This window comes from Myxocyprinus asiaticus, chromosome 9 (genome assembly GCF_019703515.2).
Source record: "Myxocyprinus asiaticus isolate MX2 ecotype Aquarium Trade chromosome 9, UBuf_Myxa_2, whole genome shotgun sequence".
NCBI lineage: Eukaryota > Metazoa > Chordata > Actinopteri > Cypriniformes > Catostomidae > Myxocyprinus > Myxocyprinus asiaticus.
In genome coordinates, this window is record NC_059352.1 from 28,737,260 (window position 1) to 28,763,298 (window position 26,039).

Genomic DNA, 26,039 nt, shown 5'->3' on the forward strand with positions numbered 1-26,039 from the left:
TTTCCCATAAAATCATCAATCAAGGTATAAAAATGTTCAAGGCTTGTTCAAGGCAACTGTCAAGAAATCAAGAAGTCAAGAAATAATTAATCTTGCCTGATCTCACTTTTAGAATATCGTAATCTAAGAACGTAGTGGGATTCATATTGTAAGCAACTGCATAAGCTTATAAAGCCAGATGTCATTATATTTTACCCAACCAGCTATTATAATACATATGAAATAAAAAGAAACATGTGTCCTATATTTCCTCAAAAAAGATAGAGAATTTATCATTTTTATCAATACATTAAACTTTCCCAGGCAAAACAATACAATCGTGATTCATTAGCTCTATCCTGAAACTATGACTGAGTGGCTGCCAACCCGAGACCCTGAATGACAGTGCATTTATCCAGCCTACACTTAGAAATATGTACACAAGGACAGAGGGCCATTTATGGCGAACAACATCTGTTCCTCTACTCAATAAAACACTTCTCTTTCTCTCTCTCATAATACTAATGTCTGGATTTGTTGACAGGCCCTGAATGGCCGCACCCCATGGCAATTCCACCCTGGTGACCCACACCAAATAAACAGACAGAGCCTCATTAATACTGCATTATCCTCTAGAACACAATGACAAAGAAAAAAACTCTTACTTTTACAATGATGATTCTCTTATGCCCTCAGCTATTGACTCTAAGGATGATCTCCCACTACTGCCTCTTGTGTCGCTTTCTCAAATGCTCTTGTTTTATCCAGCTTTTCCTCTTAAATGTCGAAACCAATCTCCTTTTCCCTCTGTTTAACAGAGGGTCCTTTATTGTTCCAGAGAGGTGTCGTGTAGCTGGGTGCCCAGTGAGGCCTACTCGTAAGGAGGAAGTCTTCTTGGAGGAGAGATCTTGGAGTGCCCTGTAATGTAAAAGCCAAAATGGCTCTGCTGGCTGCCTAGAGCAGTGATGCTGAGACTGACTGAACCAGTGACATCATCATTGTGAAGGCAGCAGCATCAATGCAGTAGAGAGAGAGAGAGAGAGAGAGAGAGGGGGGGGGGGGGGGAGGAGAGAGGAGAAGAGAGGAGGAGGAGGAGGGGGAGGGGGGATGGAGAATGTGAGATTAGATTCCCTGTGGAGTACTGCACACATGCACACACACATACACACACACACACAGACAGCTCTGCATAACCTGTTTAAAATACTTGACATTCAGTGGCTAATACTGGTTAGAATGACTGTATGTGGTTAGTGTGTTAAAAGAAACCAAACATGTAAGTACCTAGGATAAATTTAAGAACCTTGATTGATTAAAATTTGGTCCCAAAAGAAACATAATTCAGAATTCTAGATAATAATACGTATGTTTTTGACAACTCAGGTAATTGAAAGGCTAATATAAATTAAATGAAACATTTTCATGACTAGTCTAAATTAAGGAATTTAAAAGTTCAACAAATGTCCCGTCAACACTTCTGTAATGGTGAAAATGTATCTACATAATGTAGTTTATACGTTGTTTTAATTTAAAGGGATAGTTCACCCAAAATCCCAGATGTGTATGACTTTCTTCTACAGAACACAAACAAATTTTATTTAGAAGAATATCGCAGCTGTGTAGGCCCATATAATGCAAGTGAATGACCAGACCAGACCTTAAGCTCCAAAAATCACAAAGGCCATATAAAAGTAATCCATAAGACTCTTAAATACAGATCAATATTTAAGTCCTTTTTTGCCTTAAATCTCCACATTCACTTTCAAAAAGAATGTGAAAATGGAGATCTTTAGTAAAAAAGGACTTAAGTATTGATCTGTTTCTCACCCACACTTATCATATCACTTCTGAAGATATGGATTCAATCACTGAAGTCTCATGTATTACATTTATGTGGCCTTTGTGATTTTTGGAGCTTCGAAGGTCTAGTCACCATTCACTTGAATTATACAGACCCACTGAGGGTCTGCAGAAGTAAGAATGTCATATACATCTGAGATGGCATGAGGTTAAGTAAATGGGTGAACTATCTCTTTAATTGATTTAAGGTCAAAATGTTGAACTATAAACACAATTTTCAGGAAATGTGGCTCAGCAGTATTCCTTAACCATTTTACATAATGCAAAGAATAATTGACAATGAACCACTGAATTATTGAAATTTAATGCACACCTCAAGCTGGAAAATACAACAGACCTAGAACAACAGAACAACTACTTTGTAACCATGCAGTTATATGGTAGATAATGAATGTCTGTCTACCAATCAGAATCAGGCATTCAGCAGTGCTGGTAACTGTATAATCTACATTACAAAATAGTACTACTTTCCATTTACTTTCCTTTTTCAATAAAAAGAGTGAACAGAATTGCAAAACATTGTAAATAATGTTTAGCCACCTTTTGGCCTTTCCTCTGAGCTATCTGTCAAGGAAAATCAGCTTTCCAGATTATTCTCAGTTCACAAACTATTAGAGCAAATTGGACTGTACTCTCCCCACAAATCCAGTAAACCCATGTAACACATTCAAAAAAAGGAGACACATCCTTCTGACATTAATCCACCTCTGTTCTTCTGACTCAGCCTCTGTTTGCATTTTCTGAAGTGAGGAAGTGAATTAAAGACTTAAAGGAAATGAAACCAGTGAAGAAATTTATCTGATTATGTAATCATGATTAAGAAACGTATCTTTTGTAAAACAAAAAAAAAAAAAATTCTAGTAGCCTAATCTGATAATTATTTTAACAGTCCTTTTAAAAACTGTAATTAAAAATAATAATTCAAGGGATAAACTTGAATAATTCTGGGAATTTTAACTATTTAAGATCAAATCAAATCAAATCACTTTTATTGTCACACAGCCATATACACAAGTGCAATGGTGTGTGAAATTCTTGGGTGCAGTTCCGATCAACATAGCAGTCGTGACAGTGATGAGACATACACCAATTTACAATAACATCAAATTAACACAGCACAATTTAAAGTCTAATATACACATAATTACACACAACACAATATACAAATAATAATATACACTGTACAGTATACAATACACACAATATAGATACACATTATTCAATTAAAAAAAAGTATATATAGTAGTATATATAGAATGTACAGTAGGTTGTACTGTATTGACATTCAGGCTGTCGGTTGATAGTAAGCTGTTAAGAGAGAATATAATATAATATAATAATAATATAATTTATGACAGTCTGCTATGAGATATAAGAGTAAGAGTAATAAAGTGCAGTGCTGATGTATTTTGATCGTGGGAGATCAAGAGTTCAAATGTCTGATTGCTTGGGGGAAGAAGCTAACATGGTGTCGGCTGGTGCGGGTCCTGATGCTGCGATACCGCCTGCCTGATGGTAGCAGTGAGAACAGCCCATGGCTCGGGTGGCTGGAGTCTCTGATGGTCCTCCGAGCTTTTTTCACACACCGCCTGGTATATATGTCCTGGAGGGAGGGAAGCTCACCTCCGATGATGTGTCTGGCAGTACGCACCACCCTTTGCAGTGCTTTGCGGTTGTGGGCTGTGCTATTGCCGTACCAGGCGGAGATGCAGCCAGTCAGGATGCTCTCTACAGTGCAGGTGTAGAACTGTGTGAGGATGTGGCGGTTCATTCCAAACTTCCTCAGCCGTCTCAGGAAGAAGAGGCACTGATGAGCCTTCTTCACAACGACTTCAGTGTGGATGGACCTTGTGAGTTCCTCAGTGATGTGGACACCCAGGAACTTGAAGGTGCTGACTCTCTCCACTGGTGCTCCATTGATGGTGATGGGACTGTGTTCTCTGTCTTTTCTTCTGAAGTCCACCACAAGAACCTTTGTCTTACTGACGTTGAGGGAGAGGTTGTGCTCCTGACACCAGTGTGTCAGAGTGTGCACCTCCTCTCTGTAGGCTGTTTCATCACTGTCAGTGATCAGACCTACCACCGTCGTGTCATCAGCAAACTTAATGATGGCACTGGAGCTATGTGTTGCCACACAGTCATGTGTGTACAGGGAATACAGGAGTGGGCTGAGAACACAGCCCTGTGGGGCTCCAGTGTTGAGGGTCAGTGATGAGATGTTGCTGCCTATTCTAACCACCTGGCGTCTGCTTGACAGGAAGTCCAGGATCCAGCTGCACAGCGAGCTGTTTAAGCCCAGAGCCCGGAGTTTCTCATCTAGCTTGGAGGGCACTATGGTGTTGAATGCTGAGCTGTAGTCTACAAACAACATTCTCACATAAGTGTTCCTTTTTTCCAGGTGGGAGAGAGCAGTGTGTATTGTAGATGCAATGGCATCATCAGTGGAGCGGTTGTTGCGGTAAGCAAACTGCAATGGGTCTAGAGAGAGAGGCAGCACAGAGCAGATGTAATCTCTGATTAGTCTCTCAAAGCATTTGCTGATGATGGGGGTCAGAGCAACATGACGACAGCCATTTAAGCAAGTTATTTTTGATTGCTTTGGAACAGGCACAATGGTGGATGTTTTAAAGCATGTGGGGACTATAGACAAAGAGTTTTTTTTTGGGGGGGGGGGGATTTTTCCCCTTTTCTCTCCCAATTTGGAATGCCCAATTCCCAATGCCCAATTCCCAATGCGCTGTAAGTCCTCGTGGTCGCATTGTGATTCGCCTCAGTCCGGGTGGCGGAGGACGAATCCCAGTTGCCTCCGCGTCTGAGACAGTCAACCCGCGCATCTTATCATGTGGCTTGTTGAGCGCATTGCCACGGAGACATAGCGCGTGTGGAGGCTTCACGCCATCCACCGCGGCAACCACGCTCAATTCACCATGCGCCCCACCGAGAACAAACCACATCATAACAACCACGACGAGATTAACCCAAGTGACTCTACCCTCCCTAGCAACCGGGCCAATTTGGTTGCTTAGGAGACCTGGCTGGAGTCACTCAGCACACCCTGGGATTCGAACTAGCGAACTAGCAAACTCCAGGGGTGGTAGCCAGCGTATTTTACCACTGAGCTACCTAGGCCCCGGTAAAAGAGGGAAAGGTTGAAAATGTCCGTAAAAACACCAGTCAGCTGGTTCGCGCACGCTCTGATGACGCGGCCCGGAATGCCATCTGGGCCCGCGGCTTTGCGGATATTCACCCGTCGGAAGGATCGGGTTACATCCGCTACAGAGAAGGAGAGTGAACTAACCTCTGTAGCTTCGGCTGCGAGAGCTCTCGCCGCGAGGGTGGTGTTATTTCCCTCAAAACGAGCATAAAAAGTATTTAGCTCATCTGGGAGAGAGGCAGCGGTGTTCATGGTGGAGTTTTTATTCCCTTTAAAGTCCGTGATGATGTTAATTCCCTGCCACATGCTCCTAGAGTTGGTGGTGTTAAACTGTCCTTCAATCTTGTTCCTGTACTGGCGTTTTGCTGTTCTGATTTTTCGGAGGGCATAACTGTCTTGTTTATGCTCCTCAGCATTCCCGGAATTGAAAGCGGAGGTCCACACATTAAGTGCCACGCGAACATCGCTATTTATCCATGGCTTCTGGTTAGGATAGATCCGTGTTGTTCTGGTCGGAGCGACGTCCTCCACGCACTTTCTGATGAAACATATTATGCTATCAGCGTAAAGCTCGATGTCGTCATCAGAGGCGGACCGGAACATCTCCCAGTCCGTGTGATCAAAACAGTCTTGTAATGTAGAGTCTGATTGGTCCGACCAGCACTGGATCGTTCTGAGGGTGGGTGCTTCCTGTTTCAGTTTCTGCCTGTAAACGGGCAAGAATAAAATAACTAGATTTATTTATTGATTGTTTTATTTATTTTTTTAAAGTAAAAAGGTTTTTGGTGATCTTGAAAAAATTATTAAGGTTTAAACAATCAAAAGCATGTAGTAGCAATTCATAGGCATCTTTTGTAGAAGATGAGGGAGGTTTTTATGCATATAATTTCAAGATAAAATATGTTAAAGGTCAGTACATGAGGAATTAAATTTTCCTTGATCTTTTGACATATAAGAAGTCATTGTACTATAAAAACATACTGTAAGTATCAGAACTCAAAACTTCCTCCTCGCTGCTGTTGGGCCTCATGTATTCAGATAGAAGACAAAGGCAGGCCTTACACAGTCGTAAAACCTAACTCAGCCCCTACACACCAAGTCGTAAATCTTACTGATAAAAATCGCGCCAAAATCAAACAAAGGGAGTCCAAAACAGACTACAAATCCCATGAAGCCTTGCTCACTAAAGGATCGAACTCTCAACTCCTATTGGATGAGGCACACAACAGAACGTCCCTCAAACATGACATCATCAGGAGTTGAAATACCTCTGAAATGCTTCTGGGATTTGCTTCCAGCAACTTTGTTAGCAGTGTGTAGACGCAGCTCATCGCTGCTCTCAGGTGCAACCTCGTGGCACAAGGAAGTAATGTCCGACTTGAAACTGTGGCCATACAATCTCCATCTCGCTGGACGAGTTGAGATTACTCTGTGTTCAACCGAACACTCTAACGGATCCGAAGGAGACCGCCGAGCAATCTGCATCTTCATCCATTTGCCTGCAGAAGTGAAGAGAGAAAAGATTTCTCTTCCATCTTCAATCAAGTCGATATTTCTGAGTTCTCTGCCAGCCCGCCAAGAATCAACAGCCGTGCCCGCCGACAGAGCGAGGAAACGGCCTCCCGTCATCACCCAAGCCTCAAGGAACCGGGTCGGAGTTAAAGGACGGAAGAAAACACATTCTACCTGTGTCCTCATGCGATTCAAGTAAGAGGTTTACGTCTGGGCAGAGATAGAATATTATAGTGTGTTATTCCTGTGTTTCAAGGTTTTTGCTTGTACAGTTTACGGACCGCCATGTCTGCTCATTATTAATACTCAGGATATTAATTATCACGAATTTGTTTTGCTGTATTGTGGTCCAACCAAATTGGACTGTTGTGCATTTTCACCATCACGGGTGAAACCGGCAAACTGAGTTATCCATTAAAGAGTCAAATATCGCGGGACTTTTACGAGCCGTCCACCACGTCTCTGAGTGATAAAATGACAGCTGCTTTCTCTCCCACTATCACGAAATCGGCTTTAGGGCCGTCACTTAATTCTCTCTCTCTCTCTCTCTCTCTCTCTCTCTCTCTCTCTCTCTCTCTCTCTCTCTCTCTCGTACTAACCACACACACACACACACACCTTATATATTATAGGATTATTTTTATTTCCATATCTAATCATATCACTGTTTAGTTTGTAGTTGTAAGTCGGAAGTTTATTGACTGCATTGTATTAATTATTAATTGATATTACTGCATAAATAAACTTTGTTTATATTACAAAGAGAAGTGTTTACGTTTGTTTTGCATACGCCTGTGTCATGCTGATGGGATGTCAGTGCTCGGATTCAAACCTTCATTCATTGTTTTTTTCCCAAAAATCGATATTCTTCGGATGTCGATTTTCCTAAGAAAACAATCTAATATTGAGACTGTTTTACTATCTGGTTATTAGTCCCTGATTCCAGGGTGGTGCCCCGTCAATGTTGATCCTTATTAATATTCTGTTGATTTTTGATAATTGATAATTATCTTTGATGATTGTTGAATTTGAATGATCAATAAGCTAGTGTTAATTTTAATTAATGTTTCATTGGTGTTAACAATTAACGATTATCTTTGATAATTGTTGATTTAAAGGATTAAAAAAGCTAACATTGATTCTCATCAATGTTCTATTGATTTTAATAATTAATAATTATCTTTGATAATTATTAATTATTGCTAATAACCAAACTTGCTACTAAACGTAGCACACTACATTTACTGGAGCCCCATATGAAGTTTTAACGAGTTAGATTCAATTAATTAATTTAAATATTAATTAATAACTAAAGAAATAATTATTAATTATTTCTGATAGTAACACTGATCTAAACAACCAGTAAAGCCCTACACTGCTAAAAGAGCATTTATTGAAACCAAGCTGCCAAAACAACTCGTTCTCTACTTCCTCCACGTTGTGATGTCACACTGTGGCAAACATTTGCATCTGACTGCTTCTACAGCAACACATCAATGCCTAATTTACCTTAGCCTGCCCAGCGGTGAGCAGTGAGATGGCAAGAAGCGGGCAAGTCAGTCAAGAGCAGAGAACCAATCATAACAGTGGCCATTAACTGTCAGGTCTTAAAGGAGAAGCAGTACCAAAACCGAGCCTTTCTGACAGTGTCAGAATGAGGGTGAAAAATTGTCATGTTTTACAAATATATGATAATATAAATTTTTTTGTGCAAACAACTTTACTAATATTATAAGTGAACCTCAAGGAGGAATTAAATTAATTAAAAATAAAGGCACATGTTAGATGCTACATGTTATAGGACTGAACATCTGTGCTGCTAGCCTCAATGTGACAATGTAAGAATGAAAAACAGACCAGCACATCAGTCCCTCTGAATGCTGTTATGATGATATAGTTTTTGTGTGTAGTTCAAAGCAATTGTTTGGTCTGTCCATCTACAATAAAATGAAAGGACACAGACCATCCATGGTGCATCCAGAACATACCATGGCAGTGGCCACTTGGGTTTCACACATATCGAATGTAAAACAATACACTGATCTAGCTATACACATATACAAAGCCCATCAGCTGGTTGTTGATCTGGGACTTAATTGTTTATTGTTTATTTGCTATTCCTTCTTATTCTATCATCTTTTTGTTTGTTATATACTTCCTAACACCTCTTGTTCTATTTTTATTTCACTCTAGCCACAAACAGTATGACCAAGCTACATCAAGCTATATCATCAGTTCCTAATAACTCATAACTATCAAAGTATCCAAGGCAACTCAATCATGACACACAGAGATCCATTTGTGTGTGACTCACACCGCTCCAGAAACGTGAATCTAAAACATCACTAATGCTGTGCAGAGAACAAAATGGCCACCTGATTCTAAATGTAACTCCTGTCCATTCCATCTATGACAGAGTGTGTGATCAGAGTAAAAAAAGGAAGACAAGAAAGGTATATGGCCCAGACAGGAAGGCACAGCAAGCAGTGAGAAACCAGCTTTTAGTTCGACACAATGCCAGTCTGACCAGTCCCTTGTGGCTGCTTCTCTCTCCTTCTGTCCATTTCCCCCTCCCAACCCTTCCTACTCCTCTTTTCAGCTCAGTAGAGCAATACCATGAATAATTTATCCAGCTAAGAATCACTGGTGTGGGCCTGACCTGATACAGTCTTAAAGGGACATGCCTTTTGCCAAAATTAGTACTGCTAATGTTTCACAATAGGCATTGATAATACATCCTAACAAAACAATTCTAATATTTTTGCAACACAATAATCATCTGTATAAATATCTGTGTAACCTACACAAAATAAATCAGTCTGAATTAATCCTACTAGTGCTAGTCTATAATCCTGACTAAGGACTCATTCTGAGGTTTTCATTTAATCTTTGCATAAACTTTTGAGGAATTTAACTCCACTCTATAAAGAACCTTCAATACAGAATGCAGTTTTCAAAAGAAATGAGGTTTTGGCAGGCATTATTTAGAAGCTTAGTCTTTAAAGGTTCTGTAAGCAATTTTGGCCGTTCTAGAATTTCCATTAAAGGGATAGTGTAGAGCGGAGGAGGGCAGGGCCGGGCTGGAATGACACACGCCCAGTCCCCAATCAGCCTGATGGGGCACGTGAGAGATAAAGGCTGCCAGAGACGACAGTTTACTTAACATTTATACTGTTAAGTCGGTTCTCGCCTCCTCCTTTCCGGGTTTCGGCACAAGTGTAACACAATTCAGTGGAAAGGAGGAAGCGAGAACCGACTTAACAGTATAATATTTTAATGATCAACTTAACCAAAAACACACAAGCATAACCACACACAGGGCAGCTGCCTGTAATTCGCTCTCTCTCGAACTGTCGTCTCCGGCCGCCTTTATCTCTCGCGCACCCCATCAGGCTGATTGGGGACTGGGCGTGCGTCGTTCCAGCACGGCCCTGCCCTCCTCCACTCTACAGATAGTTCACCCAAAAATTTTAATTCTCTCATCATTCACTCACCCTCATGCCATCTAAGATGTGTTTGACTTTCTTTCTTCAGTAGAACACAAATCTTGACAGCAGTCTCCTTGGCAATCATGATTTCAATCTCGATTACACTTCTTATAGCGCCATCTAGCGCTCTGCACATGCGTCAAGCATTAGGATGTGTAATCAAGCTTGAAATCATGATTGTACATAGAGACTGCAATGGCAAGATGTTCAGTGCTTGAGAAAGGTCACGTGTGACCTAAATGTTTGCACACTGCTCACCTTCAGTAAACCTATACTTACCTCACATGAAGTGATAATGTGCAGGCTTCTTTTTGCATATGGATTATCGACTTGGATTTTTGTGGCCTACGCACCTGTGAATGGTTTTTTGGACTTTTTGAAAGGCGCAGTGAGTTCCTTAGAATTTTTCATCAAGATGTACAGTGAAAAAGGAGATATATTTTGATTGGTTCTCACCCAAAACTAAATGGATTGCATCAGAAGACATTGTTAAACCACTGGAGTTGTATGGATTACTTTTATGCTGACTTTATCTCCTTTTTTGGAGCTTCAACGGCCTGATCACCATTCACTTGCATTGTATGGACCTACAGAGCTGAGATATTCTTCTAAAATTCTTTGTTTGTGTTCAGCAGAAGAAAGAAAGTCATACATATCTGGGATAGCATGAGGTTGAGTATGAGATATTTTGTGTGAACTATCCCTTTGAGCCTCAGTAAATTGCTGCAACTACAATATTATGAGAATATGCAAAATGATTGACAGGTAGAAAGTGAAAGAGACCGCGGCCCACGGAAACTTTTTTCTTTGTTGTTTACAGAGCCTGTTCAAGAAAAAAATCACTTACAGCACCTTTTATGGTGTAACTGCCATCACCCATGAGGGCATTTTTAAAAAAAAATTTTTTAGGATGCTAATTTATTTTATTACAGTTAAAGGAAGCAAGACAAAAACAGGTCAACAACCTTTTTTTTCCCTGCTGAAACTCTTACATAAAGAGCAATGAGTGGAGGTACATTGACCCTCAAGTGTAACTTGCTGTGGTCGCCAGAACAAGGAAAGACAGAGGCTCATAAAGACTACATAAGATTTGCAGGCTAGGTGCAGAAATGGAGCCAGGATCTATAGTCAGTGCTGTGCGGAGCCAGAGGGTTTTGTGTGGAGAGGAAATTCGACCTGCAGTCATCTTTATAAAAGAAGAAAAGATTCATAGCATTCTGCCTGATCCTGGAGCTTCAGTGCACACAGCTGGAGAGGTAAGATACTTTGAGAGCAGGACGTAGACATACCCCTCCTGCTGGAGACTAAATGCACTGCAGTTCTCACTTGAGTCTGAAGGATGTGTGGTAGAATTCAGTCATAATCAACTCAACATTGTTCTTCAAGTACTGATAACTGAAATGCCTAATTGTGAAAATTTTGTATATTTTTTACATATGTATATATAACATTTATTATTTTAAATACATTAAATCAAAGTTAACAAATATTCTACCATGAATTAGAAAACCACTATCAACTGGACTGTCTAAAATTGTTGTAATCAAACATTTTGTGAATATTATCTTGTTCAGAAAAGACTGACATTTTTAGAGATAAAGGTGAAGTGTTGCTTTTTGGCTGGACAATGGAATATGCTTTGTTCTGGAGCATTCATTGTAGATCCCTAAAACAACAGTCTAATTTTAAGCTTCTAAGTCAACACTGATTTTTCTACCAAGTAAAACTCTGTATTGGTGCTTATCATTCTTGCACTCGCTGGAAAACATCTTTATTGCAGGTATTGGATGTGGGTAACAGTCTGGTAATGCCAGGTATAGTGGACTGTCATGTTCATGTGAATGAACCAGGACGTACAAATTGGGAGGGTTACTGGACCGCCACACAAGCAGCTGCTGCTGGAGGGGTGACTACTATTGTAGACATGCCCTTGTGAGTATGTACAGTATATGCACACATGCCATTGTAGACATGCCGCTGTGAGTCTCCATATACATTCACACTTTTGTTATATTTACATTTAGTCCTTTTGCAGACGCTTTTATCCAAAGCAACTTACAAATGAGGAACATAGCAAGCAATTTGTCATACATTCAACAACATCTGCAGTGTTGTACTGCCAAGTTTTCAAAGTGGCTGGAGTAGTATAGGCACAGGCAGAGGTTGGTTGAGTACCCAAAAACTGTACTCAAGTAAAAGTACAATTACTTCAAAAAAATAATTACTCAAGTAGAAGTAAAAGTACTAACATAAATAATTATGTGAGTAAGAGTTAGAAAGTATTCAATTTAAAGAGTACTCAAGTAGTGAGTAACTCATTACTTTCACAAATGACATAATAGACGTTTACTCCCCTATATTCCATTACATAATTCACATTGAACATGTACTACAGAATTATTATTATTATTAATGGAAATTCTGTCATTATTCACCATCATGTTTTTCTAAACCCGTATGACTTTCTTTCTTGCATGCAACACAATAAGGAGATATTAGACTGAATGTTTGCCTGAGTCACTTTCAGTTAATGTGTTCCCAGATGTGTATGACTTCCTTTCTTCTACAGAACACAAGTTAAGATTTTTAAAAGAATATTTTAGCTCTATAGACCAAAATTTTGATGCTCCAAAAAGCACATAAAGGCAGCATAAAAGTAATCCATAAGACTCCAGTGGTTAAATCCATGTCTTCAGAAGTAATATGATAGGTGTGGGTGAGAAAAAGATCAATATTTGTCATTTTTTGCTAGACAGCAGGGGGCGATATGCAGAGAAGAATGTGAATCACCAAAATGTGAATGTGAAAGTGATCAGATTCTCTGTTTCTCATCCACACCTATCACATCGCTTCTGAAGATATTGATTTAATCACTGGAGTCTTATGGATTACTTTTATGTTGACTTATGTGATTTTGTTTAGCTTTAAAATGTTGGCACCCATTCACTTGCATTGTATGGACTTACAGAGCTGAGAAATTCTTCTAAAAATTCTTCATTTGAGTTCAGCAGATGAAAGAAAGTCATACACATCTGGGGTGGCATGAGGGTGAGTAAATAATGAGAATTGTAATTTTTGGGTGAACTATCCCTTTAAGGGCTCTTGTCAGATCTGGATGAATTTGTCAATAAGAAGAGAGGTTTGGAAACATTTCTAGTAATTATTACAGTGAAAACATGAAAATGTCCCACAAGGACATTATATATAATGATGAAATATAAACCAAAGCAAGATCATGCTTTATTAATGCCTCCATTCGCTATTTCATAGCTTTTAAAGTCCTGTGCGGATTCTTATTTCAGTGTAGTTACAGTTTTCAGTGTTGTAAGTATGTAGATCATTAGTTCTGTACAGCAGTACCGCCACTCACTAAATGCATATATGCAGCCTAGTGAATACGGTCGTGGAACACTCGCTGTGTCTGAAACCACCCCCTATCCACTACAGGTGCATCTCAATAAATTAGAATGTCGTGGAAAAGTTCATTTATTTCAGTAATTCAACTCAAATTGTGAAACTCGTGTATTAAATAAATTCAATGCACACAGACTGAAGTAGTTTAAGTCTCTGGTTCTTTTAATTGTGATGATTTTGGCTCACATTTAACAAAAACCCACCAATTCACTATCTCAACAAATTAGAATACATCATAAGACCAATAAAAAAAAACATTTTTAGTGAATTGTTGGCCTTCTGGAAAGTATGTTCATTTACTGTATATGTACTCAATACTTGGTAGGGGCTCCTTTTGCTTTAATTACTGCCTCAATTTGGCGTGGCATGGAGGTGATCAGTTTGTGGCACTGCTGAGGTGGTATGGAAGCCCAGGTTTCTTTGACAGTGGCTTTCAGCTCATCTGCATTTTTTGGTCTCTTGTTTCTCATTTTCCTCTTGACAATACCCCATAGATTCTCTATGGGGTTCAGGTCTGGCGAGTTTGCTGGCCAGTCAAGCACACCAACACCATGGTCATTTAACCAACTTTTGGTGCTTTTGGCAGTGTGGGCAGGTGCCAAATCCTGCTGGAAAATGAAATCAGCATCTTTAAAAAGCTGGTCAGCAGAAGGAAGCATGAAGTGCTCCAAACTTTCTTGGTAAACGGGTGCAGTGACTTTGGTTTTCAAAAAACAGAATGGACCAACACCAGCAGATGACATTGCACCCCAAATCATCACAAACTGTGGAAACTTAACACTGGACTTCAAGCAACTTGGGCTATGAGCTTCTCCACCCTTCCTCCAGACTCTAGGACCTTGGTTTCCAAATGAAATACAAAACTTGCTCTCATCTGAAAAGAGGACTTTGGACCACTGGGCAACAGTCCAGTTCTTCTTCTCCTTAGCCCAGGTAAGACGCCTCTGACGTTGTCTGTGGTTCAGGAGTGGCTTAACAAGAGGAATACGACAACTGTAGCCAAATTCCTTGACATGTCTGTGTCTTGATGCCTTGACCCCAGCCTCAGTCCATTCCTTGTGAAGTTCACCCAAATTCTTGAATCGATTTTGCTTGACAATCCTCATAAGGCTGCGGTTCTCTCGGTTGGTTGTGCATCTTTTTCTTCCACACTTTTTCCTTCCACTCAACTTTCTGTTAACATGCTTGGATACAGCACTCTGTGAACAGCCAGCTTCTTTGGCAATGAATGTTTGTGGCTTACCCTCCTTGTGAAGGGTGTCAATGATTGTCTTCTGGACAACTGTCAGATCAGCAGTCTTCCCCATGATTGTGTAGCCTAGTGAACCAAACTGAGAGACCATTTTGAAGGCTCAGGAAACCTTTGCAGGTGTTTTGAGTTGATTAGCTGATTGGCATGTCACCATATTCTAATTTTTTGAGATAGTGAATTGGTGGGTTTTTGTTAAATGTGAGCCAAAATCATCACAATTAAAAGAACCAAAGACTTAAACTACTTCAGTCTGTGTGCACTGAATTTATTTAATACACGAGTTTCACAATTTGAGTTGAATTACTGAAATAAATGAACTCTTCCACGACATTCTAATTTATTGAGATGCACCTGTATATAGTGCACTATTTCGGGTGTCTGCCATTTTGTAGGAGTGTCTGAATTCTGAGTGAGCCACTCGTTCCCTACTTTTGTTCACTCATTCTTACCCACAAAGCACTCTAATTTCAAGTGTACATTTGATGTACACTCGACAATGGTTAATTTCCCACAATCCACCACAGGGAAGACATACGAGCTGGGAGTTTACTGCTTCCTTCACTCCTGCAATGTTTTATTTCATGCTGAATGTAGTAAATTAATTTTTGACAAACCATTACTTGATTAAAATAACATAACATATAGAGAGACAAAACATACAGATACATTTTAAAATGTACTCTTTATTTGATCAAATGTGTTTACTCTTCATATTAACACACAGTATATATTAAAATTTACAAACAGAATGAAGATTTATTGTATTAATATATTATTTAATAAGAATAACAAGTAAGGCCCAAGTATTTTCAAAATTTCATATGTGACGTTGTTTCTGCGACAGCCCCAGAGCTTCGACGCTCCGTGTATACGTCAGCGTCTGAATTCACTAATTTCGTTCACTTACTGCTGAGATATAGTGCACTAACTGCCATTCACTACATAGGAAATAGTGAATGAGTGAACCATTGTGGACACTCTCTTCACCATACGACTGCCTCGCGCCCGCACATTTCACTCACGCGCCCTCATTGTGCATGCACAGAAATGATGTCTGTTCGTGCTCCAGTTGTCGATCACACAAATGGCAGTGATTTACACTTAACTTGGATGTTTACATGGATTTATACAGTTAATCCGCCTGAAGTAGCTGTGATAGTTTCCAGTAACTAAATGTAACGCATTTAAGTTAGTATTTGCCTTAAATGCGTAAATACTGCTCATGACAAGTGGGACGCGGGACAAAGCGCACTGATATATTGCTGCACTGATTTAAAAATGTACACTTAAAAACTGATGTCATAAGACCCAGTTACATTATCACCCTGAAAATGACCATCTCATTACACAGAAAAGCATGGCTTTTTTTAGGATTAGAGCCAAAACTTACCTCAGCGTGTTGCCTTAAGTTGGAGCTGTGATTTTAATCTTGAAATATCAGCTTGTCTTGGTGTTAAATGAAGGCATTGCATGATGAAACTATTCTTTTTTTTCACTGTGAGGAGCGAAGAAAGTGTTTCACTTTGTTTGAAGAGCATGATGCTGCAGCACTGATGACTTGAGTGACAGTCTGTGACAGCGGCTCAGCGCGCGCAGCTGTGTGAACTTCCGCTCTCATAAAAGTCCTATTCAATAATCTCTCAATAAATTACACATTAATTAAAATAAAACCCAGTAATGTAACGAAAGCAACACCACCTATTGTAAAGAAGTAAAGTAAAAAAATGTCATTAGAAATTTACTTGAGTGAGAGTAAAAAGTACCCACTTTTAAACCTACTCTAAAAGTAAAAAAATAAATCTAAAAGTTACTCAAGTAAATGTAACGGAGTAAATGTAACGCATTACTGCCCACCTCTGGGCGCAGGCGCTGAAGAAAGAGACAGAGAAAGACTTTTTTATTTTCTTTTTTGGTACAGTAAGTGCAAGTTCAATAGTAAGTTTACATGCCACTGGGAGTATACATACAGTAGGGCCTATACACCTTTATCAGTGTTGGGTAAGTTACTTAAAAATAGTTATATAAATTAATAATTATTTATCTAAAATTGTAATCAGATTACTTTACTAATTACTTCATTGAGAAATTAATCACATTAATAATTACTCCACTTTTAAGTTACTTTCTAAAACACCGTTCAAAATAATGTCAATATTTCTTTCTTGTTCATTGTTATACACAAGTCATACCTCACATTTCTCCTTCACAATGACTCGTTATGGGGCCATAATTAATGTATTCTACATAAATAATATATTAGAAATAAGCATAACCCTATAATTAACTTAAAAGTAAATTCACTGAAAGTCAGTAACTGTAATCTGATTACAAGAATTTTAAATGTAATGCATTACACTACTTTTTTTACTAAAAGGTAATTAGATTACAGTAAATAATTACTTTGTAATTGGATTACACCCAACACTGACCTTTATGCACTTAAACATATTACAAAATACAGGCCTTCCATTGACCAGGGTCGGGGAGTAATGAATACATGTAACAGGATTAAGTATTTAAAATACAAAATTTAAGTACAGCTGTGCTCAAATGTTTGCATTCCCTGGTAGAAATTGTGAAATTTTGGCATTGATTTTGAAAATATGACTGATCATGCAAAAAAAAAAAAATTGTCTTTATTTAAGGATAGTGATCATATGAAGCCATTTATCATCACATAGTTGTTTGGCTCCTTTTTAAATCATAATGATAACAGAAATCACCCAAATGGCCCTGATCAAAAGTTTACATACCCTTGAATGTTTGGCCTTGTTACAGACACACAAGGTGACACACACAGGTTTAAATGGCAATTAAAGGTTGTACTCAAGTGGCTAAACACCTGTGGCATTTTAAATTGCAATTATTTTCTGTGTATAAATAGTGAATGAGTTTGTTTGCTCTCACATGGATGCACTGAGCAGGCTAGATACTGAGCCATGGGGAGCAGAAAAGAACTGTCAAAAGACCTGCGTAACAAGGTAATGGAACTTTATAAAGATGGAAAAGGATATAAAAAGATATCCAAAGCCTTGAAAATGCCAGTCAGTACTGTTCAGTCACTTATTAAGAAGTGGAAAATTTGGGGATCTCTTGATACCAAGCCAAGGTCAGGTAGACCAAGAAAGATTTCAGCCACAACTGCCAGAAGAATTGTTCGGGATACAAAGAAAAATCCACAGGTAACCTCAGGAGAAATACAGGCTGCTCTGGAAAAAGACGGTGTGGTTGTTTCAAGGAGCACAATACGACGATACTCGAACAAAAATGAGCTGCATGGTCGAGTTGCCAGAAAGAAGCCTTTACTGCGGCAATGACAAAAAAAAAGCCCGGTTACAATATGCCCGAAAACACCTTGACACGTCTCACAGCTTCTGGCACACTGTAATTTGGAGTGACGAGACCAAAATAGAGCTTTATGGTCACAACCATAAGCACTATGTTTAGAGAGGGGTCAACAAGGCCTATAGTGCAAAGAATACCATCCCCACTGTGAAGCATGGTGGTGGCTCACTGATGTTTTGGGGGTGTGTGAGTTTTAAAGGCATGGGAATCTTGTGAAAATTGATGGCAAGATGAATGCAGCATGTTATCAGAAAATACTGGCAGACAGTTTGCATTCTTCTGCACGAAAGCTGCGCATGGGACGCTCTTGGACTTTCCAGCATGGCAATGACCCTAAGCACAAGGCCAAGTTGACCCTCCAATGGTTACAGCAGAAAAAGGTGAAGGTTCTGGAGTGACCATCACAGTCTCCTGATCTTAATATCATCGAGCCACTCTGGGGAGATCTCATACGTGCGGTTCATGCAAGACGACCAAAGACTTTGCATGACCTGGAGGCATTTTGCCAAGACGAATGGGCATCTATACCACCTGCAAGAATTTGGGGCCTCATAGACAACTATTACAAAAGACTGCACGCTGTCATTGATGCTAAAGGGGGCAATACACAGTATTAAGAACTAAGGGTATGCAGACTTTTGGACGGGGTAATTTCATTTTTTTCTTTGTTGCCATGTTTTGTTTTATGATTGTGCCATTCTGTTATAACCTACAGTTGAATATGAATCCCATTAGTAATAAAAGTAATGTGTTTTGTCTGCTTACTCATGTTTTCTTTAAAAATGGTACATATATTACCAATTCTCCAAGGGTATGCAAACATTTGAGCACAACTGTAACTGTATTCCACTACAGTTACAATTTAAATAATTGGTAATTAGAATACAGTTGCATTAAAAAAGTATTTTGATTACTGAAGAAATTTGCATTTTATTGTCATTTGTTTCATTTAATATTTAGTCCTTTCAGATGGAAAACATTTATACATATAAATGATGCAATCCAAAGAGCATTTGAACAGCAGTGAAACACTTTCTTATGATGTGTTACATTCACACTAGCAGACAGAGAACTAAGTTTGAAGTTTGGAGCAGAAGAAATAGAAATAAACCTTGTGTAAACATTCAGCTTTATGCTAAGCTAAAATGCTATTTCTAGCCATTTTACATGCACGTTACCTATTTTTTTATCAAGAAAATTCACGTTGGATCATAATTTCTTTTTTCAAGTAAGACCTTTGATATTAGGGCAAAAATCTTATTTTTGATAATAATTTTTGTATTGTTTTCCTGTAAAAATATCTAAAAATATTAAAACAAGATCAATTTGATTTATCTTGTTTTAGAAACAACACTGCATAAGATATTTAGGTTTTTCAGAGAATGTATTTTTAACATGTGTATTTTGTTTTACTGTACTGGCAGAGTTTTTATAGTCAAAACAAGTGAAAAAAATCTACCAGTGCTGAAGAAGTAATCCAGAGTATTTAGAATACGTTACTAACCTTGAGTAATCTAACGGAATATGTTACAAATTACATTTTACAGCATGTATTCTGTAATCTGTAGTGGAATACATTTCAGAAGTAACCCTCCCAACCCTGCCAGTAACTATACCCATACAAACTAAGTTGCTTGCAACTGAAATTAAAACTTCAGTTCAATGTCTTGAAATATTATACTGTAGCTAAAATCTCATTTGTATCATGTCAACACATTCCTTTTTATAGAAACAGCATCCCACCAACTACCACTCTTGGAAACTTTCAAGAGAAGCTGCATGCTGCTACTGGACAGTGTTTTGTAGACACCGCATTCTGGGGAGGGGTCATCCCTGGCAACCAAGTACTAACATACTGTACCAGCTCTAGTTTTAGTCTGATATTCTAACCTTCTGATTTCTATAAATTACCAATATTGTCCATCTCTCTCTGTTTCTCCATGTCAGCTGGAGCTGAGGCCGATGGCCCAGGCAGGTGTGGCCGGGTTTAAGTGCTTTCTGATTCACAGTGGAGTGGATGAGTTTCCTCATGTGAGTGACAGTGATCTGCATGCAGCTATGAAAGAGCTCCAGGGCACAGACAGCGTTCTGCTGGTGAGCCACCTCATTTTCTCTTTGGCGCAATCATTTCCATTTCCATTTCTGATTTCTGATTTCATGTAACATTTCTGCCATGCTTCCTACTACTACAACCTCAAAACTTTATGTACTAATGGCTATATGATGCAACTTATTGCACAACAGACACTGAGAACAGGTGGTAAAAATAAATCTATGTTCATACATAAACAACAAAATCATTTAATCAACCTCATGTCATTTCAAACCCGTATGACTTTATTTTTTTGTAGAAGAATGTTCTGGACGCTCATTTTCAAGCAATTACAATTAACACACTGGACACAAAAAAGGACACAAAAGCACCCCATCCTAATCATGCGTTACCAGTGGCGGGCCGTGCATTTTAAGTCCAGGCCTTCAGTGTGATTCATGCCATTTAGAAAACACAGTTTCACAATGAATAAGACACCCTATGCCTTTGGGCATCATACATTATGTTGCAGCTAACTAGTCATACCAATTGACATTTTAAAAACATGTCCACGCATGAAAGCCAGAACTTGAAATGACACTTAATGCTCAAGCAAGCCTAATTGTAACTGCAGAATGACTGTTTGTGAAATGAATGTCTCCTGAACAGACATTCAAAAATCATAAATTTTCATATGAATTTACCAAGTTCTATAATACCTGGAAAAATCTATCTAATAATATTTGCGATTTAAATGTTGCTTGCAATACATTTTGTTTCGTCAGGGTACACGGTTATGCTGCGTCCATTCAAGTTGGATGAGGGATATTCCTACTTGATATCTCTGACCATAAATGCATTCCATTCCCCGATATTCGGAAGATGATGTTTAAGGAAACAAAACTGCAATGCTCCCGTTAGCTTGGCAGGGGTTTGACTCTCATTAGAGATGTCTCCTATCAACCCAACTGATAAACAGTGCTGCAGCGCTAGCATTTGAACTTCAGGTGTATGATTATCATAAGAGATTATAATGTTTTATACACCTGTTTCTGCAGGCGTTTTTTAAACAAGCTTTAATATCATGTAATGTGGAAGCAAACTCATTTATCGATATTACTTAATAAAGTGAATGTTTATCACTTACTTTGTATATCTCCCTGTGTGTCGACATGTTTGTGTGACATCATGCCCCTGCATCTCGGTGAAATCAGAGTTAAGAATTTCTGCATGAGCCTACAAGTTGTAATTCTGACTTCAAGATGCATTCAATTGCACTTTTCCTAGTAGGAAGTTGTAAAATCCAACTAAAATCATGCAGACCATCTCGTGTTTTTAAATCCATAAGGATCTCTTTCTCAGTGGTGATGTGGTGGTGACAGCCAACTGGTCAGAAAGATCTCGCGCTTTTCGCTCTTGAATTACCTACATCACTTAAAGCATGATTGCGTCACTCAAGGCCAGCCAGAAGGCCTTGACTGGGACATATCCTAAAGATCACACCCACCAAGAACAAATAAATCAATCTGATTGTCTGATGAATCTGACAATCTGACTTTAGTTGCCCATTCATTTGCACTGTTGAGGGATTTTGTAGAAATTCTGAAGGCCTGAGGGGTGGAGCTCAGACTCACGCGCTGCTTCAGGCATGTGATTTGTGAAACAGTTTTCAGGCTTCACTTGTAAGCATCAAGGAATAAATTCTGACTGGTTAAACTTTTCGTTTTTCTCTATTTGTTTGTAGATTAATTAAGAGTGAAAAATACATAGGCAAAAAGGTGACTGAGAATGACAGGATGAAAAATATTTATTTATTTGGCATGTTAGGCTTTGCTGGCCCTGAGAAATTGCCACTGTGCATTACTGTATATTCAAAAGTCTTCTGCAATCATACAAAGGTTTGTGTGAGGAATGGCGACACAAGTAAATGACAACATAATTTTAATTATTGGATGATCTATTGGGTGAACTATTTTATACCGCATAAAATATCAGTTATAAACACAGAGAATTTGGAATGATCTAAATTAATAATAGTGTGTGTCAGTCAGTGTCAGTATTTGCCCCTGGATTTGATTTTAAGGGGCATTTAATTACCTTTATGAGGACATATTTTTTTCCATCCATTTAAAACAAACTGTGTCTTATCTGTTGACTTACAGTATATGCCATAGTATGTATAACTAGGACTTTAATAGAAAATGAACTAAATCAAATTTTACAAATAAAAAACAGAAGAATTCATTAAAAGAGCATTTTTGCCCCCATATTTTGAATTTCTGGGGCATTTTTGTAATTTTTTTAATTTATTTTTTTATTTTTATTTTTGTGGCATTTTTGACCCTGGTGTCAATCACTCATGGAAGTTAAATTAATGATGTTGCCGGAGTTGTGAATGTGTTACTACTATATGCTCCTATCTGGTATAGTTTCATGCCGAGCGAGAAGTCCAGCATCCAGTTGCTGACGAGGGAGGTATGATTCTTACCTTTTAAAAGTCGATTAAATAAAATCCTACTTTGAGACTGTGAACATTTATGAATCTTCTAAATGGAAGTTATTGTTTTTTCTTTCCTCAGATCCATGTGAATACTCCACCTTCCTGAGGTCCAGACCTGACATCATGGAATTTGAGGCCATCCGCACTGTCACTCAACTCTGCCTACAGTATCAGTATGTTATGATGAGACCATAACATTTGAAAGCTATCAAGTCTTCAACTTTTGATTAATGGCCCAATAGGAGATGAGAGGTAAAATGTTGACTGTAACTCTGTTCTAATTATCCATCAGAGTGCGTTGCCACATTGTGCACCTGTCATCAGCCCAGCCTCTCGAGCTTATCAGGGCTGCCAGACAGGCTGGAGCTCCTCTGACTGTGGAGACCACACATCACTACCTCAACCTGTCCTCCGAGAACATCCCAGCATGGGCCACTCAGTTTAAATGCTGCCCTCCTATCCGAGACACAGCCAACCAGGTATAGGAAAAAATTAAACCCCAAGAAAGGTTTTTAAACAACATTAATAAATGAATACAGACAAGGCAAGTTATGGGTTTAAAGAGTTTTTCTCTTAAGACCAAACTCTGCATGTTCTATCTACCCATCTGTTAAAGAATCTTTTTTATATTTCTTTGTCAGGAGCTCTTGTGGTCTGCACTTAAAGCTGGGGACATTGACATGGTTGTGTCAGATCACTCACCCTGCACGCCTGACCTCAAGTGTTTGGACAATGGGGATTTCATGCAGGCGTGGGGAGGGATCTCTTCTCTGCAATTTGGTAGGTTGTCACTGGTGAACCAATACATTTATACACTCACACACCTATTATTTATGTGTGCCTTTTGATGGCCAAAGTCCTGTGGGAGGTAAACAGTGGTCCACTAACTGTTTACCAATCAGAATAATGATTGACTCTACAGAAAGAATTAGGAATCGTTTAGGGGTCAGAGTCTCTAGTTCTAATTCTAACTTTAAAAAGTGCTAAATTATGAATTATTTTATGAAATCATTACTTACAGTACATTACAATTAAAGTATCGCTGATGCTTTACATTGATATGACAACATAAATGCCAAATACAAGAGTGTTTATCATCAGCCCCAAAAAGTATTCAAACACTTAAAGGTGCACTCAGTAATTTTGGCATGCATAAATTATGCAAATTGCAGTGTTACTGTCTTTTAAATTTTTTACTGTTTGCTGCTTTTATTTATGCTGTTGGTTCTTATGTTTGTTGTCACTTCCAGTTGTTTGACATGTAGCAATAATTCAAAACTCATCTTTTTACTCGATGATTATGATGATTATCACCATCATTGTGATTTTCATGTAAAGAGTTGAGGCCTATGTGTGTCTTCTTTGCAAGCTTATGTCTGAATATGTTAGAATGATCAGAGTCAGATGATGGTCTCTGATAATCAACTAACCATTTGCCATCACATGATTTTATTTACCTCTGTCAGTGGGATAGCCCTAACTACCTCAGTGGTTATAATAATATATTATAAGTAATTGTATTTCTATATTCAATTTAAATTGAATTAGAATTAAGTTGTTTGAACTAAGAAAGTAAGGTTTACTTTAAAAGACATTAAGGTTTAACATTTAACAAGTTATATTGATTTAAGTGAACTTTACGCTCTGTTTAAACAACCTTCCCTCTGAAGTTGACACAACTTAAAATTTTAAGGCAGCATGAACACTTCATTTCTAGTTGAAACAACAAGATGTTTTTCACAGTGGCATCTGCAAACAATTTGTCCAGGACATTTTCTCAAAACTAACCAGTTTTCGCCGCCATTTTTGCGAATATATCTTAAACTAACTGGTCCAAAGGTAATTATTTGTGGATAGGTGAAATTAAGTTCACACAGGTGTAGCAAAGCATAGTAACCATGTGTGTAGTTCATCATCTATGGACATGTTCCACAAAGTTTTACAACCAGAGAGTGTCCATATAATTTATATTTACATTTTCAAAATGTAAAGTCTTACAAACTTCTTTTTGTGAAATGTTTTTTCTTGGAAAGAGTTTGTTCTCTACCCCATTTATTTACGATAAATGCTACTTGGTTAGATATGGTGTTATATGTCACAAAAACATTCATGTATTTTTAAGTGTGGCTTAAATGTCCAAATACATTTGGAGCCACTGTATGTTACGATTAAGCAAAAACTTAATCGTACAAGCTACAATTTTGATTTATATTACTGTTTTACCAACAGGTTTATCTCTGTTCTGGACCTCAGCTTCTAAAAGAGGTTTTTCACTTTCCGACGCAGTAAGACTCTTGTGTAAAGAGCCTGCTCAACTCTGTCACCTTGACAACCAAAAAGGGAGTCTCATTCCAGGTCACGATGCAGACTTAGTCATTTGGGATCCAGAAAAAGAGTTTACGGTGAGAAGGAGAGATTCACTCCACCTATTCATTCTGTCAAGGCCTTCAGCTGTGCTATAAATGACTAACTGTTTGTTGCTATAATTCTGTATTCTTCTATAAATACATAAAAAGCTTGCCATGTGTGCAAGTAAATATGTGTAATTTAATTTCCTAGGTGACAGGGGACAATGTTCATCACAAAAACAAAGTAAGTACAATTACATAAAAAAAAAAACATAAAGCTGAAGATGACTCTTCATATATTGACACATATACATGTAAACATATATATATATATATATTCTTTGTATATATGAGGAAAAAAATTCCACTCTCTTTTCAGTTGACGCCATACCTTGGCCTTGCTCTGCAAGGGGAGGTGAAGGGCACTATAGTCCGAGGTAGGCTGGTTTACAGTCATGGCTCTTTTAGTTCTCAGCCCCTGGGGAAGCATCTGCTCATTCAGCACAAGACACAGAACTCTCTGTGAATATATACAGCACATTACTCTTGCATCTTTCCATATACTCACTGTGATGTGCTACAGTGCTGATGCTACTATATATACGTATTATATTATATTTAATTAGCCATTTATTTTAATTATTGTGCTTTTAATAAAGTAGCCTATTACTGTCTTTAAAAAAATTATCTAATGACTGATGTATATTAATAAAACATAATAATAAAACAAAATTGTTAATGATTTAAAAAAATTAATAACTTGAATAATCTATTGAAATCATTACTTGCAGTACATTACAATAAAAATATCACTGATGCTTGACATTGATATGAAAACATGAATGATCAAATACAAGTGTTTATCATCAGCCCCTAAAAGTATTCAGACACTTAAGTAACACATAGAATGTATGAGTTTCATTGAATTAGAAACAAAATATCAAACGCAGTGGCATCTGCAAACAATTTGTCCTGGACATTTTCTCAAAACTATTGTGCTTTTAATTAAGTATTACTGTAAGACCAAAATCATCTATTAATTTTACAAAAATGTCATTGTTAATGATTAAAAAAAAAATAGTATTGAATAAAACAAATAAACTTTAAATAATGCTTAACACTTGTTCTCTGTTGAGATTGTGTTTTTTGTTTGGT

At 38.2% G+C, this 26,039-nt stretch overlaps 2 protein-coding genes across 12 annotated transcripts in view; one reads left to right on the forward strand and one right to left on the reverse strand.

The window, feature by feature from the left end:
- The window catches only part of LOC127445723 (kinesin-like protein KIF1A), a 113,731-nt gene extending 112,851 nt beyond the window's left edge, over window positions 1-880 (reverse strand). For all 11 annotated transcript variants that reach the window (XM_051705976.1, XM_051705975.1, XM_051705970.1 and 8 more), the window contains exon 1: window positions 645-880. The gene's annotated coding sequence lies outside the window, so the exon portion shown is untranslated. The remainder of the gene's footprint in view (window positions 1-644) is intronic.
- Window positions 881-11,027: 10,147 nt separating this feature from the next.
- Window positions 11,028-26,002, forward strand: zgc:103559 (Allantoinase, mitochondrial). Its single transcript, XM_051705988.1, has 11 exons — window positions 11,028-11,249; window positions 11,774-11,925; window positions 19,734-19,848; window positions 19,952-20,098; window positions 22,466-22,511; window positions 22,616-22,709; window positions 22,829-23,015; window positions 23,178-23,316; window positions 24,766-24,938; window positions 25,096-25,128; window positions 25,264-26,002. Exons 1-11 carry the CDS (start codon window positions 11,103-11,105, stop codon window positions 25,408-25,410), a joined length of 1,380 nt encoding a protein of 459 aa, XP_051561948.1. The 5' UTR covers window positions 11,028-11,102; the 3' UTR covers window positions 25,411-26,002.
- Window positions 26,003-26,039: the final 37 nt, after the last annotated feature.

Excerpts from the sequence above, each read along its gene's own strand:
- zgc:103559 (XM_051705988.1), top strand. The coding sequence starts at position 11,103 with ATGGAGCCAGGATCTATAGTCAGTGCTGTGCGGAGCCAGAGGGTTTTG. Across the intron at positions 19,849-19,951 it reads GGGTCATCCCTGGCAACCAA|CTGGAGCTGAGGCCGATGGC; the intron begins GTACTAACATAC and ends TCTCCATGTCAG. Across the intron at positions 25,129-25,263 it reads ATGTTCATCACAAAAACAAA|TTGACGCCATACCTTGGCCT; the intron begins GTAAGTACAATT and ends CTCTCTTTTCAG.